Source organism: Coptis chinensis, chromosome 4 (assembly GCF_015680905.1).
Source record: "Coptis chinensis isolate HL-2020 chromosome 4, ASM1568090v1, whole genome shotgun sequence".
Lineage (NCBI taxonomy): Eukaryota > Viridiplantae > Streptophyta > Magnoliopsida > Ranunculales > Ranunculaceae > Coptis > Coptis chinensis.
The window spans coordinates 102,330,699-102,350,932 of NC_141459.1; the positions used below are offsets into that span (position 1 = coordinate 102,330,699).

The following is a 20,234-nucleotide window of genomic DNA, read 5'->3' on the forward strand; positions in this document are numbered from 1 at the left end:
TTTATAAAGGACTAGCTCTTGTGGAAGTAGGCATCATTGGCCGGACCACGGTAAATCTTTGTGTTGTGGTTTGCTTTTACTGCTTTACATTATTATCTGTTGTTAATAGTTGTTTAGCGAGTTGGGCATGTTAGTATAAGTTGTAGTTGATATTTAGATTTTGTCCGGAGTTGAATTGAGTTCATATACAAGTTATTTGTGTAGTGGGGAATCGATTGGTATTGGTATAATCCCCAACAGGAAATGCCACCTTGGTATTGTTTGAATTTGGTCGAAACTCGATCCGGACCGATACAGGTTATTAGTGTAGTATTTGAGTCTATTTCTTTTTCTCATTTGTTTAGGGAAACCGGCCAATAGTTTGCTTATCACTTAGCCTCGCTTTCTGGTTCTTCTGAAATTAATGTACCGTGCCTTGTATCCTCTAGGATTATTGTAACAAAGGAGAAACTTAATAGGCTGTACACTAGGAATATTCAATACTGCAGGTGAGGGTCTCAGTAACCACTAGCTTAATCTTGAAAAAATTAAAAAAAAAGTTGTGGGGGATTCAGATGATGGAGAATTAAGTAGCCTTTGTAGAAATGCATCGTATCCTTGCATACCTTAAAAAGCAGAACAGGGAGAACCTACCGAAGATAAATTTCAATTCAGTTGTTAAATATCAACTACTAAACAGTTCCATATATCATACCAAATACAGTCTGACAACACTCTACTGAATAGTGACTCATTGAGGCCTATTACTCATTATAACATACGTATCACATTTTTGGAGTAGAGATTTCCGTATCTACAATTTCGATTTGAGTTGGAGTACTAGGAAATTATAATTCGAACGAATCATCTTCTTCCAGTGCCTGAGCTGCTGCAGCTTCTTCCTCATCGTCAATGGCTAAGTATGGATTCCTTTCAATTGGCTGAAAGTTATAGAAAATGTAGAAATAGAAAGCAAGACTTGCCCCTTCAACTACCATATTAACCACCCATTCATATTTGTAACTAACAACAGCTGCTAACCAAAATACCACAACTCTAGTGAAGTAAATATAACTCACAACCACCAGATAGAATTGCTTAAATAGCGTTAGCTTTGCCAGATTTCTGGCTGCCTTTCCATCGGTTTTTGAAGCTTCTCGAAGGCCCCTAATTGACCAGATGATAGGGAAGAATACTGCACAGCAACATGTAACATCTATCAATAAGAAAACCTGGTTCCATGTTAACCAGTCCTTCGTTGCTGGTCCTGTTTCACCTATCACAGCTGAAGCTATGTTCTCTAAGACTTGCAAAGGTATTACTGTCATCAGAACATTCTTCTCTCTTTCTTGTAGGTAAGGTTTTAAGAATGACCACCCTGTTCCAATAAGGATGATCACAGTGAACAACACCACACCTGTTACCGCACGAAAAATTAAACAAAATTAGAAAGATATTGAAGAAAAATAGGAAAAACCATACATACATTGATTAACATGATTTGACAATATGCTTAACCTGATTAGGTCGCCTAATCAACCATGCTCTAAATCTAATTAATACAGTCGGCAGATTTGAAACTACAACGTAGGACTAGCTCTGACACCAAATTAAATGTTAATCTAAGCTAAGGTACTAGCACTAGAAATTGATCTGACCTTAGGTAACAAAGGAGCAGAACGTAGATTATAATAACACGCTTGCGAGCTTAAAGTTCATATATTAGAAAGACTTACCTTTGAAGAAGCCAAAGATGTAGAAAGCTATGTCCCATCCATGGGGAGTCCCAGTTCTTCTAACATATAATTTGTCCTCAGCAGCACAAACCAGCTTCAATGCCTTAAAAAGCAGAAGTGCTCCCATGATTAAATGAATCTTATCTACTGTGGGTCTTTGTTTGATGCAGAGGATGACCCATATAGCAAAGAACCCTGAGTATATAAGAAAGTAAAGAAAATACATTCGCGGTAATTGGATTTCGCCTGCTGGAAGAAAATCCTTTGTATTACCCTTTACATTATACATTTCAGTATGAACATCCATGCTGACTTCAAATTCTGGTTGACAATTTCCAAAATACAAATCATATTCATCTGGATCCACAATGGTGATTGAACCATTGTAGCTTGAATCTTTAGCAAGTTTATCAAACTTAAAAATTAATTGAACATACTTGCTAGACACGACGCAGAAGCCATCTGTATATTCTGACTCATTTAAGATCATTGGATACGAAGTTTCTCTTAATAAGAAAAATCCCATTGAAGATGGATTTAGTTCTGCACCTTGTAATCTTGATTTCCAGCTTACATCTTTGATGGATATTGATACATGACCATTTAGCGCAAAACCAAACCGTTCAAATAGGATCATGGACCTTGAATCTTCGATAATGTGTGTATCTTTGATCTCTGAGACTGAAAACTGTATGCATGATATTATACATATAACATAAATTAAGTGTACGAATGCATGGTTTTTAAAACTGACCATTTTAAAAGAGGTATATATCTGAAAAACAATGCAAGGTGTTCTGCGAGATTAGAAGAAATTAATGGAGAAACTGAAAATTCTTGCAGGTTCCTATATGTTCTCATTACAAAGGTGGCTGAATGTTGGTCGTTAGAAATGGAGGAGAAAGTATAACAGAATGTACGTTTTACATGGCGTGGAATTGGGACATTGGTGAGCAATGTTTTAACACGTAGAGAACTTCAAGGAGAAGTCCATTTAAAATGCTGGACGGTGCAACTCCTAGTCTATATTGCCATCTAACATCTGTAAATTCAGGCCAATGTTAAAATTTTCCAAGTATTGCTTTCCTGAAACGTTTCAATAGTGAAAAAATATTTCTCTAATAAATTGAAAATGAGGGGATAATGATGTGTAAACCATAGATTTTTGAAACGTATATGAGCTGAAAATTTGCAATTGAAAATTTCATCAATTCAAACAGGTTTTCATGCACCCGCGACATCTAATCAGACAGTTCACAAAGATTTTAACACATTCCAGTACCAAAACATACATCTTTACGAGTGTCAAAGAAGGATAAAATTGACATGATCAACAATACTGTCTACATCAAAACACAATGCTTTAAATCGAATCATCAAACTTCTATCTATGCAACGTTTTTTTCTTTTCCTCCTGCTAGAATGAAGGGATGAACCATATCAGACATGTTACAAATCTCCAAATAGCTCAGTAGGCCATGTTTCCTCCTGATTTTGACCCATTTACTGCTAAAAGGCCTTCAGCCCACAGTTTGAGTACATTCGATTTGCAAACCAGAGTGCTGATGTCAAAATAAAAATACTACCACGTAGCAACTCTATTGCAGCAAAAGCGCAGTTATCCAAAGATGTCTAGATACACGGGCTTAAAATAAGAACAAAATTTTAGGAAAGAGTAGACACATGAAATGACACATGTATTATGCCCTTCCCACCTGTAGGCAATGGAGCTCCTAATCCCTTAGAAGCAGACACGTTTCATGTCCCTTTGGTTCACGAATCATCTTATATAGTTCACCGCCATCATGGTTTTTCTTCTTAAATAGCAACCAAGAAGGCTAAAAATACCTATTGTTTTTTGAGAAGCAAGAAACTATATATATTCATTTAATCATTTTCAAAAAGAAGTGGAAAATGGCTCAAACAGTTGGAAGAAATATAGCAGCTCCATTGTTGTTTCTGAATTTGGTGATGTACATATTAGTGTTGGGATTTGCTAGTTGGAGTCTTAATAGGTTCATCAATGGCCAGACTAACAACTATAGTAATCCCCTCACTCTATAGTCTATACTTTAATTTTCACTGTTGGTTGTTGTACTTATTTTTTATTAATTTCTAGAGTTCGAAGAACATTTGTGATTTGTGCACGTGGTAGTTTTTCTCAAATTTATTTTTATAAAAAAAATCATAAAAGTAGATTCGGCTGAGCGTTGAGCAGTTGAGCCCATCGGGATCTGTTTAATTAGTTCTAAACAACTCTAACTTCAGTTAAGCCCGTTGGGATCTATCTAGGCCTACAAAATTGAACCTTATCTAGGCATAATTTCACTCTGTTTTGATGGCTGTAGGTTTTGGAGGCAATGGTGCAACCATGTTCTTCCTAATATTTTCAATATTAGCAGCTGTGGTTGGCGTTGTATCGAAGTTGGCTGGTGGTAATCACATAAGGGCATGGAGAAATGACAGTTTGGCCGCAGCAGCTTCTTCTGCTCTGATTGCTTGGGCAATCACTGCCTTGGCTTTTGGGTAATTTGCTTGTGTTTTAGTTTATATTGCATGTTCAACTGAGACGTACGTGGTCGTTTATTCCATAGAATAAAATGTATAAAAAGAAAAAAAAAATAGTGTACAGTTCCCACCAATCATTCCTAATTTCCTAGTAAGCACTGGACTTGAATAATCACAATAGATTTATTTGTGTATGTGTTTTACTTTGTAGACTTAAAATAATTTTATGGTGCAGATTGGCATGTAAGCAAATCGGTGTAGGTGGACACAGGGGCTGGAGGCTGAGAGTCTTGGAGGCACTCATAATAATACTGGCATTCACTCAGCTCATCTACGTTCTGTTGCTTCATGCCGGAATGTATAGTAGCAAATATGGGCCTGGATATCGAGACGCAGACTATGGATTGGGCGGTGTTGAGGCCCACAAAGGCAGTGCTGCAACTGCTGCTAGAGTGTAAATAAATGAAATCACTAGGGAAAATAAAAAAATATGGTAACTTCAGGACCTGTTGCATTTTAGTTTCCAAGTCAAGTGTATAATTTTAGTAGGGCGCGTGCAATGGACTTTGTAAGTAATGACGGGTCATGTTAAAGTGTGCTTGTAACGTTGTCTGGTTAGTTTTAGACCGAGAAACGTTGCTATATGTTTGTTTCTTTTCCTTCTACGTCTGCTCTTGTGAATTGGACTGTAACTGACTGTGTAACACTTTGCATCAAGGCTAAATATAATATTCTGATGTCAGTATTGGATCGGAGTAGTAATGATACGCTAACCTACTAATTTCATCTATCGGAGCATGGATACTGTCACAACTCGAATTTCTAAACAATTACAAAGTAAATATTTGAAATATAAATATTTTAAACAAACATTATTCGGTTCAATAGGCTATGATAGAGTGGATACAACATATGTAAAAAATCTAAAACTCAAAAATCTAAAACTCATGTTGTAAAAGAAACAACTTAAAAATAAAAAAACCCCAGAAGTTTCCATCATCACTTTATTAAGCTATCACCCGTCCAAACAAAACATCAAACAAACTTTCTGAATAATAGTCCTCACTACCATGTTCTCATGTCATGTTGAAAAATGTAAACTATGTTATTACATCCTTTCAATAAAAATAGGACTTAACAAAAGAACTAACGGACTGTTCCAGGCAAGAATCCAAATCACACGCTGCGGTTCCACTGCCTTCTACTTATGTTCCTAAGAACACATTCACGTTGCCAAAACAAAGCAAACATGGGTCAGCAAAATAGAATTTGTTGGTATGAATAAATTAACCATATATAAACATTTTCAGTCTTTACTTATCAAACTAACAATTTAAATATATCATAACTTAAACATTCTCAGCTTGGAAGACAGGTAGTTCTGTCATTTCAACCGGCATAGTTTTTTCCCAAGCAAGACTTCCATTTTATTAACTCATTATAATAACTTGTTTTAATAACTAAGTAATTGAATTAAAACTTACCAATATCCACTGCTGTATAAGGGTAAGACTGTGTCCCTGCACAAAATGTTATTAAGTCCTACCCTCCTGCAAAAGAAAGTTATAAATTTTATATAACATATGTAGATATCCTACAGGTATTCAATGTAAGCTCAAACACACTCGCATAATCAAATCACTTTCTCTTATCAATTAATCAATTACTTTTTCTTATACACTCACCCTTTAGTACCTACTCCACGATTTGCACTCCACACATTTGACAAATCACACATTCCTGTGTGCCTCTCTCCCACCGAATACCACAATATCATAGCCATCTCTGGGCTTTTATACACATATTTCACAACCTCTTTGGGCATAAAACTCAGGTCATTTATGGCACATTCAATAAATACCTTAGGTCATTCCCACCACATTCAAGAAATACCTATCATATCACTAACGGGTCATTCATGGCACCGGGTCATTCATGGCACATTCAATGAATGCCCTGGGTCATTCCCGCCACATTCAAGGAATACCTAACCCTACATTTCTGTACACTCAAAGAATACAACTAACCCGCAAGGCGAATACCTTAGTTCCTCTCTAGGGCGGTCAAACAATCACGGTCATTCATGGCACATTCAATGAATACGGGTCATTCATGACACATTCAATGAATACCCATTTATAACGCTTAAGCGGGCCATTTATGGCACATTCAATAAATGCCCACCTAGCATATGACATATCGGTCATAAACTCGATTTCCAAAACTTGAGGTGGAGAGTTAAAAAGGGTGCGGTAAATTTTGTTTACACATTATTGAACTTTATTGCATATATTATTTCGGAGAGCGAAGGAGTATCTTGTTCCATATATTTTTGGTTTACGCGTTATTAATTAGATTGATGTCTAACAGTCTAAGTGTCATAACGTTGCATATCATAAATACTGAAATATCACAGAGTAGTTAATATGCGATTACCTGCATTATATATAGAAAGGTCTTAGCCTAAAGCCAAGCATGCTAATAACCCTAGACCTATCCTAATATACCAAATCATAATCCGAGTTAAAAGTCAAACTGGGTCAAGTGGTCAAAGTCAACTCTGGTCAACAATCAAAGTCAACCTGCTAATGGTCAACAACAGCCAACCAGCCAGGTTAACAGCAGTCAACCAGACCTAAACTCCTTTAACCCAAAAGCCCAAAGACTAAGGCTCATAACCCTTGGCCTTTCCCAAGCCCAATCTACTTAAGCCCATGAGTGAATATCCAAAAAAACACTCAAGCCCACTTGCCTGGTTCGGCCCAAGCCCAAGCCCAAGCAAAACTCACTGTTCATCTTCTCCTTCCTCACATCACCTCTCCTCCACCTCCAGCCACCACCGGCCATCCAACAAGACTAGTTGGTTCGACCCAAACAACCATAGGAATGGTTCAGCCCAAGCCCAACAGAAAAATAGAATCGCGGGTCATCTTCTTCTAAACCACAGCAGCCCCCACAACCACCACCCGCCACCACCACCACAGCAGCCCCCACAACCACCACTCGCCACCACTATTGAACCCAGTGGTTTGGTTCCTTGAGAAAACCCCTATATACCTATACCAACAAATTGCGATTCCCTTATACTGCGAAAATCACGATCGATGCCATTAATGCTCTGCAAAAGCTTCCCTCAAACCTAAACCAACAGCCCATCTATTCTTCACCATCCAACGACCAACAACCAAGTAAAAACCTACCACAACCACCATTCAATTCAAGAAATACAACTTAATAACACAAGAGTTCAAACAACAATCCAAACAGGCGACGCCATTAACATCCTTCTCCAAAGCTTCGACATCCCCATTCTTCCATACTCACACACACCTAACTACCTCCAACCATTTGTTCAACCCAACCAAACTATATTAGGACCACCTGCAATATAAATTAACAGTCATAACTATTCTTTCGCTTTGGTTCACGCCGCCATTACGCCCATGCAGAGTTTACGCAGTTGTCCAGCAAAACAATATACCAACAACAATATACTAACAGTGAACCGTTTTTACCAATTGGCGAGACCACAGATTATTATAGAATAACTACAGAATGATAAGTAGAAAAACATACTGCGCGGAAACTTTTTTGGACAGTAAACTATCTCTGTATAGAATTGAAATAAAAACTAAACTACTCACCCGTAGTACGCTCCGACTATTAGCTAGCTCTCAGAAAAAACTCTTCATTTTCTTCTTTCAGTAAAACCCCCCCTTTTTTTTTCTTTCCTCTGTATAAAACTCTCGTTGTGTTTTTTCCTCAAAAACTCTACGTGAGAATCCATTTTTTTTAGTTTTTAAAAACCTCACCGAAAAACAAGGATGAAACTTATCTATTAACCTACGGGGCTTTTATCATTAACTGATAGTTATCATATCTTTTGTTTTATCTATTATCATTATCATTATCATTATCATTATTATCATTATTATTATTATTATTATTATTATTATTATACTAGGAAAATAAAATAAAACGACGGGGTGTTATAATATACACACCTTAAAAGGATCTCGTCCCGAGATTCAAGGTAGAGTGTCAGAGAAGAGCTCAGGATGCATTAGCCTTATCTTATCTTCAAGTTCCCAAGTCACATCATTTTCCTTTTCACTCCACTGCATTTTTACCAAGTTTACAATCCTCCTCCTAAGGTGTTTCACATCCCTATCTACTATCGTGATAGACCTCACTGTAAAAGTTACATCATCGTTCAACTCTAGCTCTGCTAGCTGAACAACCTCTATAGGATCTTTCACACATTTCTGTAGCATAGACACGTGGAAGACATCATGAATCATCGTTAAGTTAGGCGGCAAAGCAAGACGGTACGCCAAACTACCAACGGAGGCTACTATCTCATATGGTCCAATATATCGTGGACTCAACTTTCCTTTCATGCCAAAGCTCATAACTCCTCTCATAGGGGAAACCTTTAAAAACACAAAGTCGCCTACAGAAAACTCAACCCATTTCCTCTTCAAATCTGCATAACTTTTCTGCCTACTTTGTGGTGTCTTAATCTTTTCTCTAATAACTTTAATCTGTTCAGATGTCTCTCTCACTATCTCAGGCCCAAGTAATACTCGATCTCCCACATCTGCCCAACAAGCAGGTGATCAACATGGACGCCCATACAAAGCCTCAAAGGGTGCCATACCGATGCTCGACTGAAAACTATTATTATATGCAAACTCCACTAAAGGCAAATGCTCCTCCCATCCTCCACCAAAATCCATTACACAAGACCGTAACATATCTTCTAATATCTGATTCACCCTCTATGTCTGTCCATCTGTCTGAGGATGATAAGCTGTACTCATTGCCAAACTTGTGCCCATAGCAAGCTGAAAACTCTTCCAAAACTCGGAAGTGAACAAAGGATCTCGATCTGAAACAATACTCACTGGAATCCCATGTAACCTGACCACTTCCCGAATGTACAAGGAAACTAACTTATCTGTATTTCTACGCACATCAATAAGAATGAAATGAGCAGACTTTGTTAAACGATCAATAATAACCCAAATAGATTCATTACCTCTCTGAGACTTAGGCAAGCCATCAATGAAATCCATAGAAATATGCTCCCATTTCCACATCGGTATCTCTAATGGCTGCAATAATCCAGAAGGCCTCTGATGTTCTGCCTTGACCTGCTGACAAGTTAAACACTGAGAAATATATTATCCGACATCTCTTTTCATTCCTTCCCACCAAAAGGTCCTCTTCAAGTCTTGGTACATCTTCGTTCCTCCAGGATGAATTGTAAACCGAGAACGATGAGCTTCATATAATATCTCCTTCTTTAACTCTGCATCATCGGTACACACAATCTCTCATGAAATCTCAATCCTCCCTCGGCATCAATCGCCCAATCAGGGCCGGACAATTATCTAAAATATCAATGACCGGATCATCTAACCGACTCAAAGAAATTGGTCTCGTCTTTGCATGGCAATCACTCTACTGAAAATCACCCGGCCTAACCTCCAAACTACATATATACCTAAATCGTATCACGGTGTAGTCCGGACGTCATAAAGCTGCTATAGTCTCTAAACTCTTCCACTCTTGCACCATAAGAGTGGTCAAAACACCTGGTAATCGACTAAGTGCATCCGCCACTACATTTGCCCTTGCACGGGTGATCTTGAATCTCAAAGTCATAACTACTTATGAACTCCACCCATCTCTGTTGTCTCATATTCAACTCTTTCTGTGAATAAAGATACTTCAAACTCTTGTGATCTGTGTAAAGCTCGAACTTCTCACCATATAAATAATGTCTCCACACCTTCAAAGTAAAAACCACTGCCGCTAACTCCAGGTCATGAGTAGGATAACGTCTCTCGTGTATCTTCAACTGTCGTGAAGCATACGACACCACCTTCTGGTCTTGCATTAACACACAACCCAAACCAGTTCCACTAGCATCTGTAAAAACCACTAGTTTTCTGCCTATAGTTGGGATTACTACAGTTGGAGCTGTAGTTAACCTCTGTTTCAATTCTAAGAAAGCCTTCTCACAATCATTAGTCCACATAAACTTCACATCCTTCCTAGTTAACCGTGGCTGAGGCTGCAATAAGCTAGAATTTCTCGATAAATCTTCGATAATATCCAACTAACCCCAAGAAACTCCTAATCTCGTAGCGATTGGTTGGTTGTTTCCATTCTTTTCTGCGACAACCTTCTCGGGGTCTACAACAATCCGCTTCGCTAGATACCACATGTCCCAAGAAAGCGAATTTGTTCTTCCCAAAATGGCACTTGCTAAACTTAGCATACAACTACGTTCTCACGAGCGTCGCATCACTATCTTCAAATGCATCTTATGTTCTTCGTGTTTTGTGAATATACTAAAATGTCATCAATGAAAATAATCACAAATTTATCAAATAGGGCTGAAAATCACGATTCATCGGATCCATAAAGAATGCAGGTGCATTCGTCAACCCAAAGGCATCACAAAAACTCATACAACCCATACCAAGTTCTAAATGCGATCAAAGGAATACTTTTCTCTTCAACTCCCATCGATAATAACCGGTCCTTAAATCAAACTTTGAAAATAACTTAGCCCCTTTGTTGGTTCAACAAATCATCAATCCTAGGAGGCGGATACTTATTTTTATAGTCACCTGGTTCAAATCCCTGAAGTCAATACACATCCTCAAAGTACCATCCTTCTTTGAAACAAAAATAGGCCCCCATGGTGAGTTGCTCGGTCATATGAACCTAGTCATACACATCTTAAAAGATTCAAACCCATATACTCAAAAGATATGGTTAAGCCAAAAACAAAAACACTAAAACTTAAATTCTTACCCTTTCTTAAGTAATTCCTCGACTTGCACTTTCATTTCGTCCAATAGCTTAGGCGCCAACCGGTAAGCCGACTTTGAAATTTGTGTAGTCCCTGGTAACAAGTCTATACGAAACTCCACCTCCCTCTTGGGTGGCAACCCTGGAATCTCCTGAAAAACATCTTCGAAGTCTCTCACTACTTCCACATCGCTGATATCCCTATCGTGGGTATCTCTATAGAGCACAAAAACTAGACATCACCGAGTCCTCCTTACCAACACATGTGTGAATCAACCTCGGCATGCCAGGTGTATTCACTATAACTTCTCTCCTGGCACAATCCAAGGTAATATGATAACGTGTCAACCAATCCATACCAAGTATGAAATGGAAACCCTCAAACCCCAAAATGATCAAGTCTACCATAAAGACACAATCTAAGAAATACAACTTAAAACCTTTGCACTCGTCATATAATTAAGGTAACAGAACCTCCTAACGGTGTCTCAACACACAAAGGCTTAGATAAAGGTGTAGTTTTAAAACGTTCTTTCTCAACATACTGACGAGATATAAAGGAATGTGAAGCACCCGAATCAAACAAAACTCTGAATATAAACTGAGATGAACTAAAGGTACCTTCAACATTCCCATGTCCTGGCATAGCTGCATAGGCTCTAGCACAAGTGACTGGTGCTGGTGCTCTGTTCTGCTGATTACCTTGCTTGGTAGGGAAATAACGAGATAAATGACCCACCTGCTTACACTCCCAGCAAGCCCTTTCAATAGGAACTATGGCTCTGGCGGGTCTTTGGTGCGGAGTAAAAGTAATCTTCTGGCGGTCGATCACGGAAGAAGCGGGAGCTCGACCACAAACCGGGGACCCTACCCTGCCGCCATTGATTCCCCTGAGGTCTATAACCTCCAAGCTACCCCGGTGGCCTATAACCACCCTGCTGTGCAAATCCTCCCTGGGGTCGGGATACACCCTGCTGATGAAATCCTCCCTGAAACCCCTGGGATGGTGGTCTCTGAAACGGACCCTACGAGCAATATCATAAGGCCTAAACCTATTAAATTTTGCTCTCAAAAGGCTTAGGACCAACAAGCGGTATCTCACCAAACTTCCTCTTCCCCTCGACTCTCTTGGGGCTGCATTACGCTCCTCATATCTCGATCCCAAGTCCAAACACCACGATCAAAGGTGTCCTCGTCAAAAGGAATCAACTTGTTGGACAAGTAACTCTCTAACCCCGTATGAACTTTTGGTTTTCTTCTTGTCGGTATCCCAAGATAGGGAGCAAACCTCGATAACTTATTAAACTTGGTCACATACCGATCCACGGACTTCCCAACTTGAGTCAACTCGAGCTGTTGAGCCAATTTGCTCTTTATCGCCTCGGGAATGAACTTACTCTCAAATCTAAACTTGAAGTCCTCCCAAGTCAAAGTTCTAGTGTCGGACTAGGGGTGAGAGCTGCGCCACAAAACCTAGCGGCGTCATCAAGTTGGTGAGCTGCCAACTCCTACCGAACCTCGGTAAGGCGCATCTGCGGCTCAAATACATTTTCCAACTTTGAATCCAAGACTCCGCTGCGATCGCATTCCCAACACCAGTAAATCGCTGCCCACCAAGAGTACCAAACTCCTTATTGCACTTAGCAAAAGGATCTCCCTAAACAGGATGGTTATTATACATAGCCTGCAACAACTGATTCAACTATCCTCCTGACATCTGTACTGGAGTGTTCATTGCAGGTCCAGTAGTATTACCATTACGTGTCTCAACCATGATCTACAGTTCAAACAAAACTCCCGTTAATATTCACATATTTCCAAAACTCTCAACACTATAACCCATATTCCACATCCGATGATCACTTAGACTTTCTAAATCTAAGCTAACCTAGGCTCCGATACCAAAATGTCACAACCCGAATTTCTAAACAATTACAAAGTGAATATTTGAAATATAAATATCTCAAACATCACTCGGTTCAATTGTCTAAAAACCCAGGCTATGACGGGGTGGATCCAACACATGTCAAAAACCTAAAACCCACATTGTAAAAGAAACAACTTGAAAATAAAAAACTCCAGAAGTTTCCACCATCACTTTATTAAGCTATCACCCGTCCAAACAAAATATCAAACAAACTCTCTGAATAATAATCCTCACTACCATGTTCTCATGTCATGTTGAAAAATGTAAACTACGTTATTACATCATTTCAATAAGAATTGGACCTAATAAAAGAACTAACGGACTGCTTCACGCAAGAATCCAAATCACACGCCGCGGTTCCATTGCCTTCCACCTATGTTCCTAAGAACACACCCACATTGCCAAAACAAAGCAAACATGGGTCAGCAAAATAGAATTTGCTGGTATGAGTAGACTAACCGCATATAAACATTTTCAGTCTTTACTTATCAAACTAACACTTTAAATATATCATAACTTAAACATTCTCAGCTTAGAAGATAGGTAGTTCCGTCATTTCAACCGGCATAGTTTCTTCCCAAGCTAGACTTCCATTTTATTAACTCATTATAATAACTTGTTTTAATAACTAAGTAATTAAATTAAAACTTACCGATATCCACTGCTGTATAAGGGTAGGACCGCGTCCCTGCACAAAATGTTATTAAGTCCTACCCTCCTGCAAAAGAAAGTTATAAATTTTATATAACATATGTAGATATCCTACAGGTATTCAATGTAAGCCCAAACACACTCGCATAATCAAATCACTTTCTCTTATCAATTAATCAATTACTTTTTCTTATACACTCACCCTTTAGTACCTACTCCCACGATTTGCACTCACACATTTGCCAAATCATACATTTCGGTGCCTCTCTCCCCATTGAATACCACAATATCATAGCCATCTACGGGCTTTCATACACATATTTCACGGCCTCTTTGGGCATAAAACTCAGGTCATTCATAGCACATTCAATGAATACCTTAAGTCATTCCCGCCACATTCAAGGAATACCTATCATATCACTAACGGGTCATTCATGGCACATTCAATGAATGCCCTGGGCTATTCCCGCCACATTTAAGGAATACCAAACCCTACATTCCCGTACACTCAAGGAATACAACTAACCCTTGGGCCGAATACCTTAGTTCCTCTCTAGGGCAGTCCAAACAACCTGGTCATTCATGGCACATTCAATGAATACCCGAGTCATTCAAGACACATTCAATGAATACCCATTTATAACGCTAATGGGCCATTTATGACACATTCAATAAATGCGCACCTAACATATGACATCATCGGTCATAAAACTCATTTCCAAAACTTGGGGTGTGGAGTTCTAAAGGGTCGCGGTAAATTTGTTTCACGCATTATTGAACTTTATTGCATATATTATTGAGAGAGCGAAAGAGTATCTTGTTCTATGTATTTTTGGTTTGGCGTTATTAATTAGATTGATGTCTAAATGTCATAGCGTTGCATATCATAAATCTTGAAAAATCCATGAGTAGTTAATACTGCATTACACGCATTATATATTGAAAGGTCTTAGCCTAAAGCCAAACATGCTAATAACCCTAGACCTATCCTAATATACCAAATCATAATTCGAGTTAAAAGTCAAACTGGGTCAACTAGTCAAAGTCAACCCTGGTCAACAATCAAAGTCAACCTGCCAATGGTCAACAACAGTCAACCAGCCAGGTCAACAGCAATCAACCAGGCATAAACTCCTCTAACCCAAAAGCCCAAAGACTAAGGCCCATAACCCTTGGCCTTTCCCAAGCCCAGTCTACTTAAGCCCATGAGTGAATATCCAAAAAAAACACTTAAGCCCACTTGCCTGGTTTGGCCCAAGCCCAAGCAAAACTCACTGTTCATCTTCTCCTTCCTCACATCACCTCTCCTCCACCTCCAGCCACCACCGGCCATCCAACAAGACTAGTTGGTTCGACCCAAGCCCAACATAAAAATAGAATTGCTGGTCATCTTCTTCCTCACCTCACCAACGCCTCCACCACCACAGCAGCCCCCACAACCACCACTCGCCACCACTATTGAACCCAGCGGTTTGGTTCCTTGAGAAAACCCCTATATACCTATACCAACAAATCGTGATTCCCTTATACTGCGAAAATCACGATCGACGCCATTAATGCTCTGTAAAAGCTTCCCTCGAACCTAAACCAACAGCCCATCTATTCTTCACCATCCAACGACCAACAAGCAAGTAAAAACCCACCACAACCACCATTCAATTCAAGAAATACAACTTAATAACACAAGAGTTCAAACAATAATCCAAACAGGCGACGCCATTAACATCTTTCTCCAAAGCTTTGACATCCCCATTCTTCCATACTCACACACACCTAACTACCTCCAACCATTTGTTCAACCCAACCAAACTATATTAGGACCACCTGCAATATAAATTAACAGTCATAACTATTCTTTGGCTTTGGTTCACGCCACCATTAACGCCCATAACAGAGTTTACGCAGTTGTCTAGCAAAACAATATACCAACAACAATATACTAATAGTGAACCATTTTTACCAATTGGCGAGACCACAGATTATTATAGAATAACTACAGAATGATAAGCAAAAAAACATACTGCGCGGAAACTTTTTTGGACAGTAAACTATCTCTGTATAGAATTGAAATAAAAATTAAACTACTCACCCGTAGTACGCTCCGACTATCAACTAACTTTCAGAAAAAACTCTTCGTTTTCTTCTTTCAGTAAAACCACTTTTTTTTGCTTTCCTCTGTATAAAACTCTCGCTGTGTTTTTCCCTCAAAAACTCTACGTGAGAATCTCTTTTTTTTTTAGTTTTTAAAAACCTCACCGAAAAACAAAGATGAAACTTATCTATTTACCTACGGGGCTTTTATCCTTAACTGATAGTTATGATATCTTTTGTTTTATTTATTATTATTATTATTATTATTATACTAGGAAAATAAAATAAAAAGACGGGGTGTTATAGATACACTGACATACTAATTTGACCTATCAGAACAGTAATGATCTAAGACCTACTAATTTGATCTACTTAACAGATATACTAATCTAATCGTAATTTTTCTTAGAGATACGTTTATATAGAGATACTTAACCGATCTATCAATCTAATTGTAATTTTTTTTTTTTTACATAGAGATACGTTTATATAGAGCTTAACCGATCTACTAATCGTAATTTTTTATTTACAGAGATAGGTGTTTGTGTGTATTATAATGTAAATCAACTATTATTTAAATAGTGGGTCGTAATAGTAGGTCTAAAAAGTAGAACTGAGTTGCAATAGTAGGTCTGTTAACTCACTAATCGTAATTAATCTTTGATTGAGATATCGTAACTTTTGATTGAGATACGTGTCCGTGTGTATTACAATACAAACTAACCATCCAAATAGTGAGTCACAAATAGTAGGTCTAATAGCACTATTTGTATCGGAATCCAAAAATAGATATACATTTGATGTTGATGTTAGCCTGTTAGGCGATGTTAGCCTGTTGGGTGATATATCGGAACCCCAAAAACAGTTGATATATTAATAAAAATTTAGTTGATATATTAATAAAAATTGGTTAAATATTGGTTAAAGTCAACGATATATATTTTATTGATATATTAGAAAAAAATTGATATATATCAAATATATAATGTGTCAAATCATAGGGGTGTCAAAATGGCTCTCAAACTCTTAGCCCGCCCGCCCCAACCCGGCCTATGGGCCGAAAAAGCCCTCAAAATGAGGCCCTCACACATTCGTGGGCTAGGCCTATCCGGCCCTCAAGCCTTTGAGGGGAGGGTAAGGGCCTAGACTTTGAAACTTAAGCCCCTCTTAAGCCCGGCCCTCATTAGGCCCTCAATATTTATTACATATATTTTAATAAATATTTTTATAATATATTTCATTTTAGCATTAATATGCTAAAAATCACTTAAAATAACGTTTATCTATTAAGTTTGCTAACCTTATAATTTTATTATAATATTTTATAAAATGAATTTAACTGATCTTAATTGATTAATACAACTTTAACAAGTTTTTTTAGTAGTTTGAAAGTTTAATTGTGAAGTGCATTCAATTTTATCATTTTTAACTAATGTTTCTAAATTTATTTTGTAAATCAAATATATAACATAGCGGCCCTCACGTTTGGCCCTCAAGCCAGGCCCTTCAAGCCCTCTCGAGAGGGTTGAGAGGTGGGTAAAGGCTTCGAGATTTAAGCATTGGTCCAACCCGACCCGGCCCTCGAGATAAATGAGGATAGGGCTGGCCTGACCCTCAAAGCATGAGGGCTTCATTGTTTGAGGGCCGGGCCAACCCGGCCCAACCCATTTGACACCACTAGTCAAATCCGATATATATTAGATACAAAATGTGTTATAATATATCTACATAAAACTAGGTTTAAAACCCTAATTCCGGTCTTTATTAGCTTAAAACCCATTGACTTTATTAATTACACCTAAAGCCCACCCGATTTTTTGAAATGTGAAATAAAGGTTCCAACTTCGGTAAACAAAAGTTTAAGTCTTTTCTTTGTGTTTCATTTATTCAAAATGCCCATTTTACCCTTTTCAAGTTTTTCCTCACAAACACCTCTCTTCTCAAAATATATCTTCATCACCACACTCCAACATACACTAGTTTTGTCGATATGTGATCTCCCACAATCAAAGTAATCACTTTGCCTCTCCATCTTCTTTTCTCCCCACTATTTTTTTTTTTCCTCTAATCGTTCTAAAAAAATGAGTGTTTTTATTATTTATGATTTTGGGTTTCAAAATAACCTTTGAAATTTGGTATTGATTGACTTTTTGGATTTCATTACAAATGAAGCATTTCCCCTTTATGTAGATTAGTTTTATTGCATACTCCTGTGATTTCAAGCGGTTGCTATATATATTGATTGTTTAATTTAATATCTGATTTTCTTTACTTTGAATTATTGGTATTGTTACTACATACTTTGTAAAGTTATATGTTGAATACATTGTGTAATATTCTAATTGTGTTTTCAAGGTCATTTAACTAATATTATTTTTGGCACTTGAAGAACAATGTTGGTTATGTTATACAGAAAGATAACAAATTGAGAAAATATGTTGTGAAGCTATTTTCTGATTGTGCTTATATAGCTTCTCATCATGAATTTTTGCCTTGTGCTGAAAAGTTGAAGAAACATGGCGGTTTTCCTGTGCAAAGGTTTTTGACAGATATTAGATTGGAAAATTGGGCAAATGCATACTTTCACAGTGCTAGATATGGTAAGATACATGTGCTCGACACTAACTGATCGAATGTTTCAATGAATGATATGGATCACTAAAGAGCGCTTCCTGCCTATTATTCCTATGCTTTTTGGAATCATGGAAAAGATGATAGAAATGACTTGGAACAGATTGGAGGAGTCTATGAAATGGAATTCCGTTTTATGTCCAAAAATGGAGATAGTACTAGTTAGTAAGGTTGAAGCTATAAGGACTTTGAGGGTGGTTAGATCAAATGAAAATCAGTTTCTAGTTCATAGCGACGTCATTCACTCAGTTGATTTAATGAATAGATCATGTACTTGTAACTATTAGCGTGTCGATAATTTCCTTTGCATACATGTTATCGCTTGTATTGGTAGTAAGGGTGATTCCTTTTATAGCTACATTGATGAAGGATATCTGATTGATCGCATTCAGGCAATGTTACTCACATTCTATCAAGCCAGTTTCAAATGGTTCTATGCCAAGACATATGCTTGATTTTCCTACGGTTTATCCGTGTAGTCCGAAGATTGGTCCTGGTAGACTCAAGAAGAAAAAAATTGAAAGCACCGGTGTGATTCGTTAGTCTGTGATCAGTTTTCATGTTCTCGGCAAACCATATTTTTTTTGTTATCTTAATTGAGATTTTTAAGTATGGTCTTCTGACATTTATTAATGAGAAATTGATACTCATTGTATTCTTTTTATTGAATGTTAGATACTCATTTGAGATTATTCGTTAGTCGTTTTTTTTTCATTTGTTATAATGGAATTTATATCCTGTGAAATTATTTATGTTGCAATTGTAATTAAGAGTGCAACATTCATGTTGCAGTCATAATTGATAGTGCAACATTCTAATTGATATTGCAACATTCATGTTGCAGTCGTAATTGAGAGTGCAACATTCATGTTGTAGTCGTAATTGATAGTGCAACATTTTAATTGAGAATGCAACATTCATGTTGCAGTCGTAATTGAGAGTGAAACATTCTAATTGACAGTGCAACATTCATGTTGCAGTCGTAATTGAGAGTGTAACATTCATGTTGCAGTTGTAATTGAAGGTGCAACATCCATATTGTAGTGGGATGTTGTACAAGAACCATGCGTGAGACTTACTTTTGATGTAATGCATGAGACTTAATGCTAGAACTATGCGTGAGACTTAATGCTATATACACATATAAACGAATCTTGGTGGATTTGAACCACCATCCTCTTGGGATTCTTCTCCCAAGCGCTCTATCTTTTTGAGCTAAAGATCCATTCTTTTTATGGTAACTTCATCACGATAATACTTATAGTACATTTGAATCAAAAGTAATAAGTACACTTTCTATTGTGTATAACCATTAAGTTCTTTAACATTCATATATGAGTACATGTAATCTCAATTATTTGATGTCAATGTAACAAATGCAACATCCATGTTGCAATTAGAGGTAATGATTGCAACATCCATGTTGCGATTGGTAATTGATGATGTAACATTCATGTTGCATGGTTGTTGCGATGGTAACCGGTCGCAATATTCATGTTGCGAAGATAGTTGACAATGGTTGTTGCGGTAGTAATTAACTATGCAACATCCATGTTGTAATGATAATAATTGACAAGGCAACATCCATGTTGTAATATGAGTTGATTTGTGGTTGTTGGAATGGTAATTGATTGTGCTACATCCATGTTGCAATGGTAATTGGCGATATAGTGTAACACCCATGTTAAGATAGGAGTTGACAATTGAAAACAACATGTAAAATCAAACAACAAGCATCAACATTTAAGCTTCATGTTCACTTAAGCAAAAAGCAAGTTCATTAAACCAAAAAAACACAAAATACAACTAAAATTAAAATATATATATATATGAAAATTTTAAATTTAGTTTATCACTTTTGTAATAGTTGGTTGTTTTTGTTT

The 20,234-nt window shown here is 37.5% G+C and overlaps 3 protein-coding genes across 3 annotated transcripts; 1 reads left to right on the forward strand and 2 right to left on the reverse strand.

Moving 5' to 3' along the window:
* Positions 1 to 626: 626 nt before the first annotated feature.
* On the reverse strand, positions 627 to 2,574 carry LOC147506401 (protein CANDIDATE G PROTEIN-COUPLED RECEPTOR 7-like). Its single transcript, XM_086604252.1, has 2 exons — positions 1,716 to 2,574; positions 627 to 1,396 (listed from the first exon to the last, which is right to left on the reverse strand). Exons 1-2 carry the CDS (start codon positions 2,470 to 2,472, stop codon positions 828 to 830), a joined length of 1,326 nt encoding a protein of 441 aa, XP_086460378.1. The 5' UTR covers positions 2,473 to 2,574; the 3' UTR covers positions 627 to 827.
* Positions 2,575 to 3,555: 981 nt separating this feature from the next.
* On the forward strand, positions 3,556 to 4,882 carry LOC147506402 (membrane protein PM19L-like). Its single transcript, XM_086604253.1, has 3 exons — positions 3,556 to 3,759; positions 4,064 to 4,241; positions 4,459 to 4,882. Exons 1-3 carry the CDS (start codon positions 3,630 to 3,632, stop codon positions 4,679 to 4,681), a joined length of 531 nt encoding a protein of 176 aa, XP_086460379.1. The 5' UTR covers positions 3,556 to 3,629; the 3' UTR covers positions 4,682 to 4,882.
* A 3,369-nt stretch (positions 4,883 to 8,251) lies between these two features.
* On the reverse strand, positions 8,252 to 10,458 carry LOC147506403 (uncharacterized). Its single transcript, XM_086605762.1, has 2 exons — positions 10,356 to 10,458; positions 8,252 to 8,823 (listed from the first exon to the last, which is right to left on the reverse strand). Exons 1-2 carry the CDS (start codon positions 10,456 to 10,458, stop codon positions 8,252 to 8,254), a joined length of 675 nt encoding a protein of 224 aa, XP_086461888.1.
* Between the last annotated feature and the right edge of the window lie 9,776 nt (positions 10,459 to 20,234).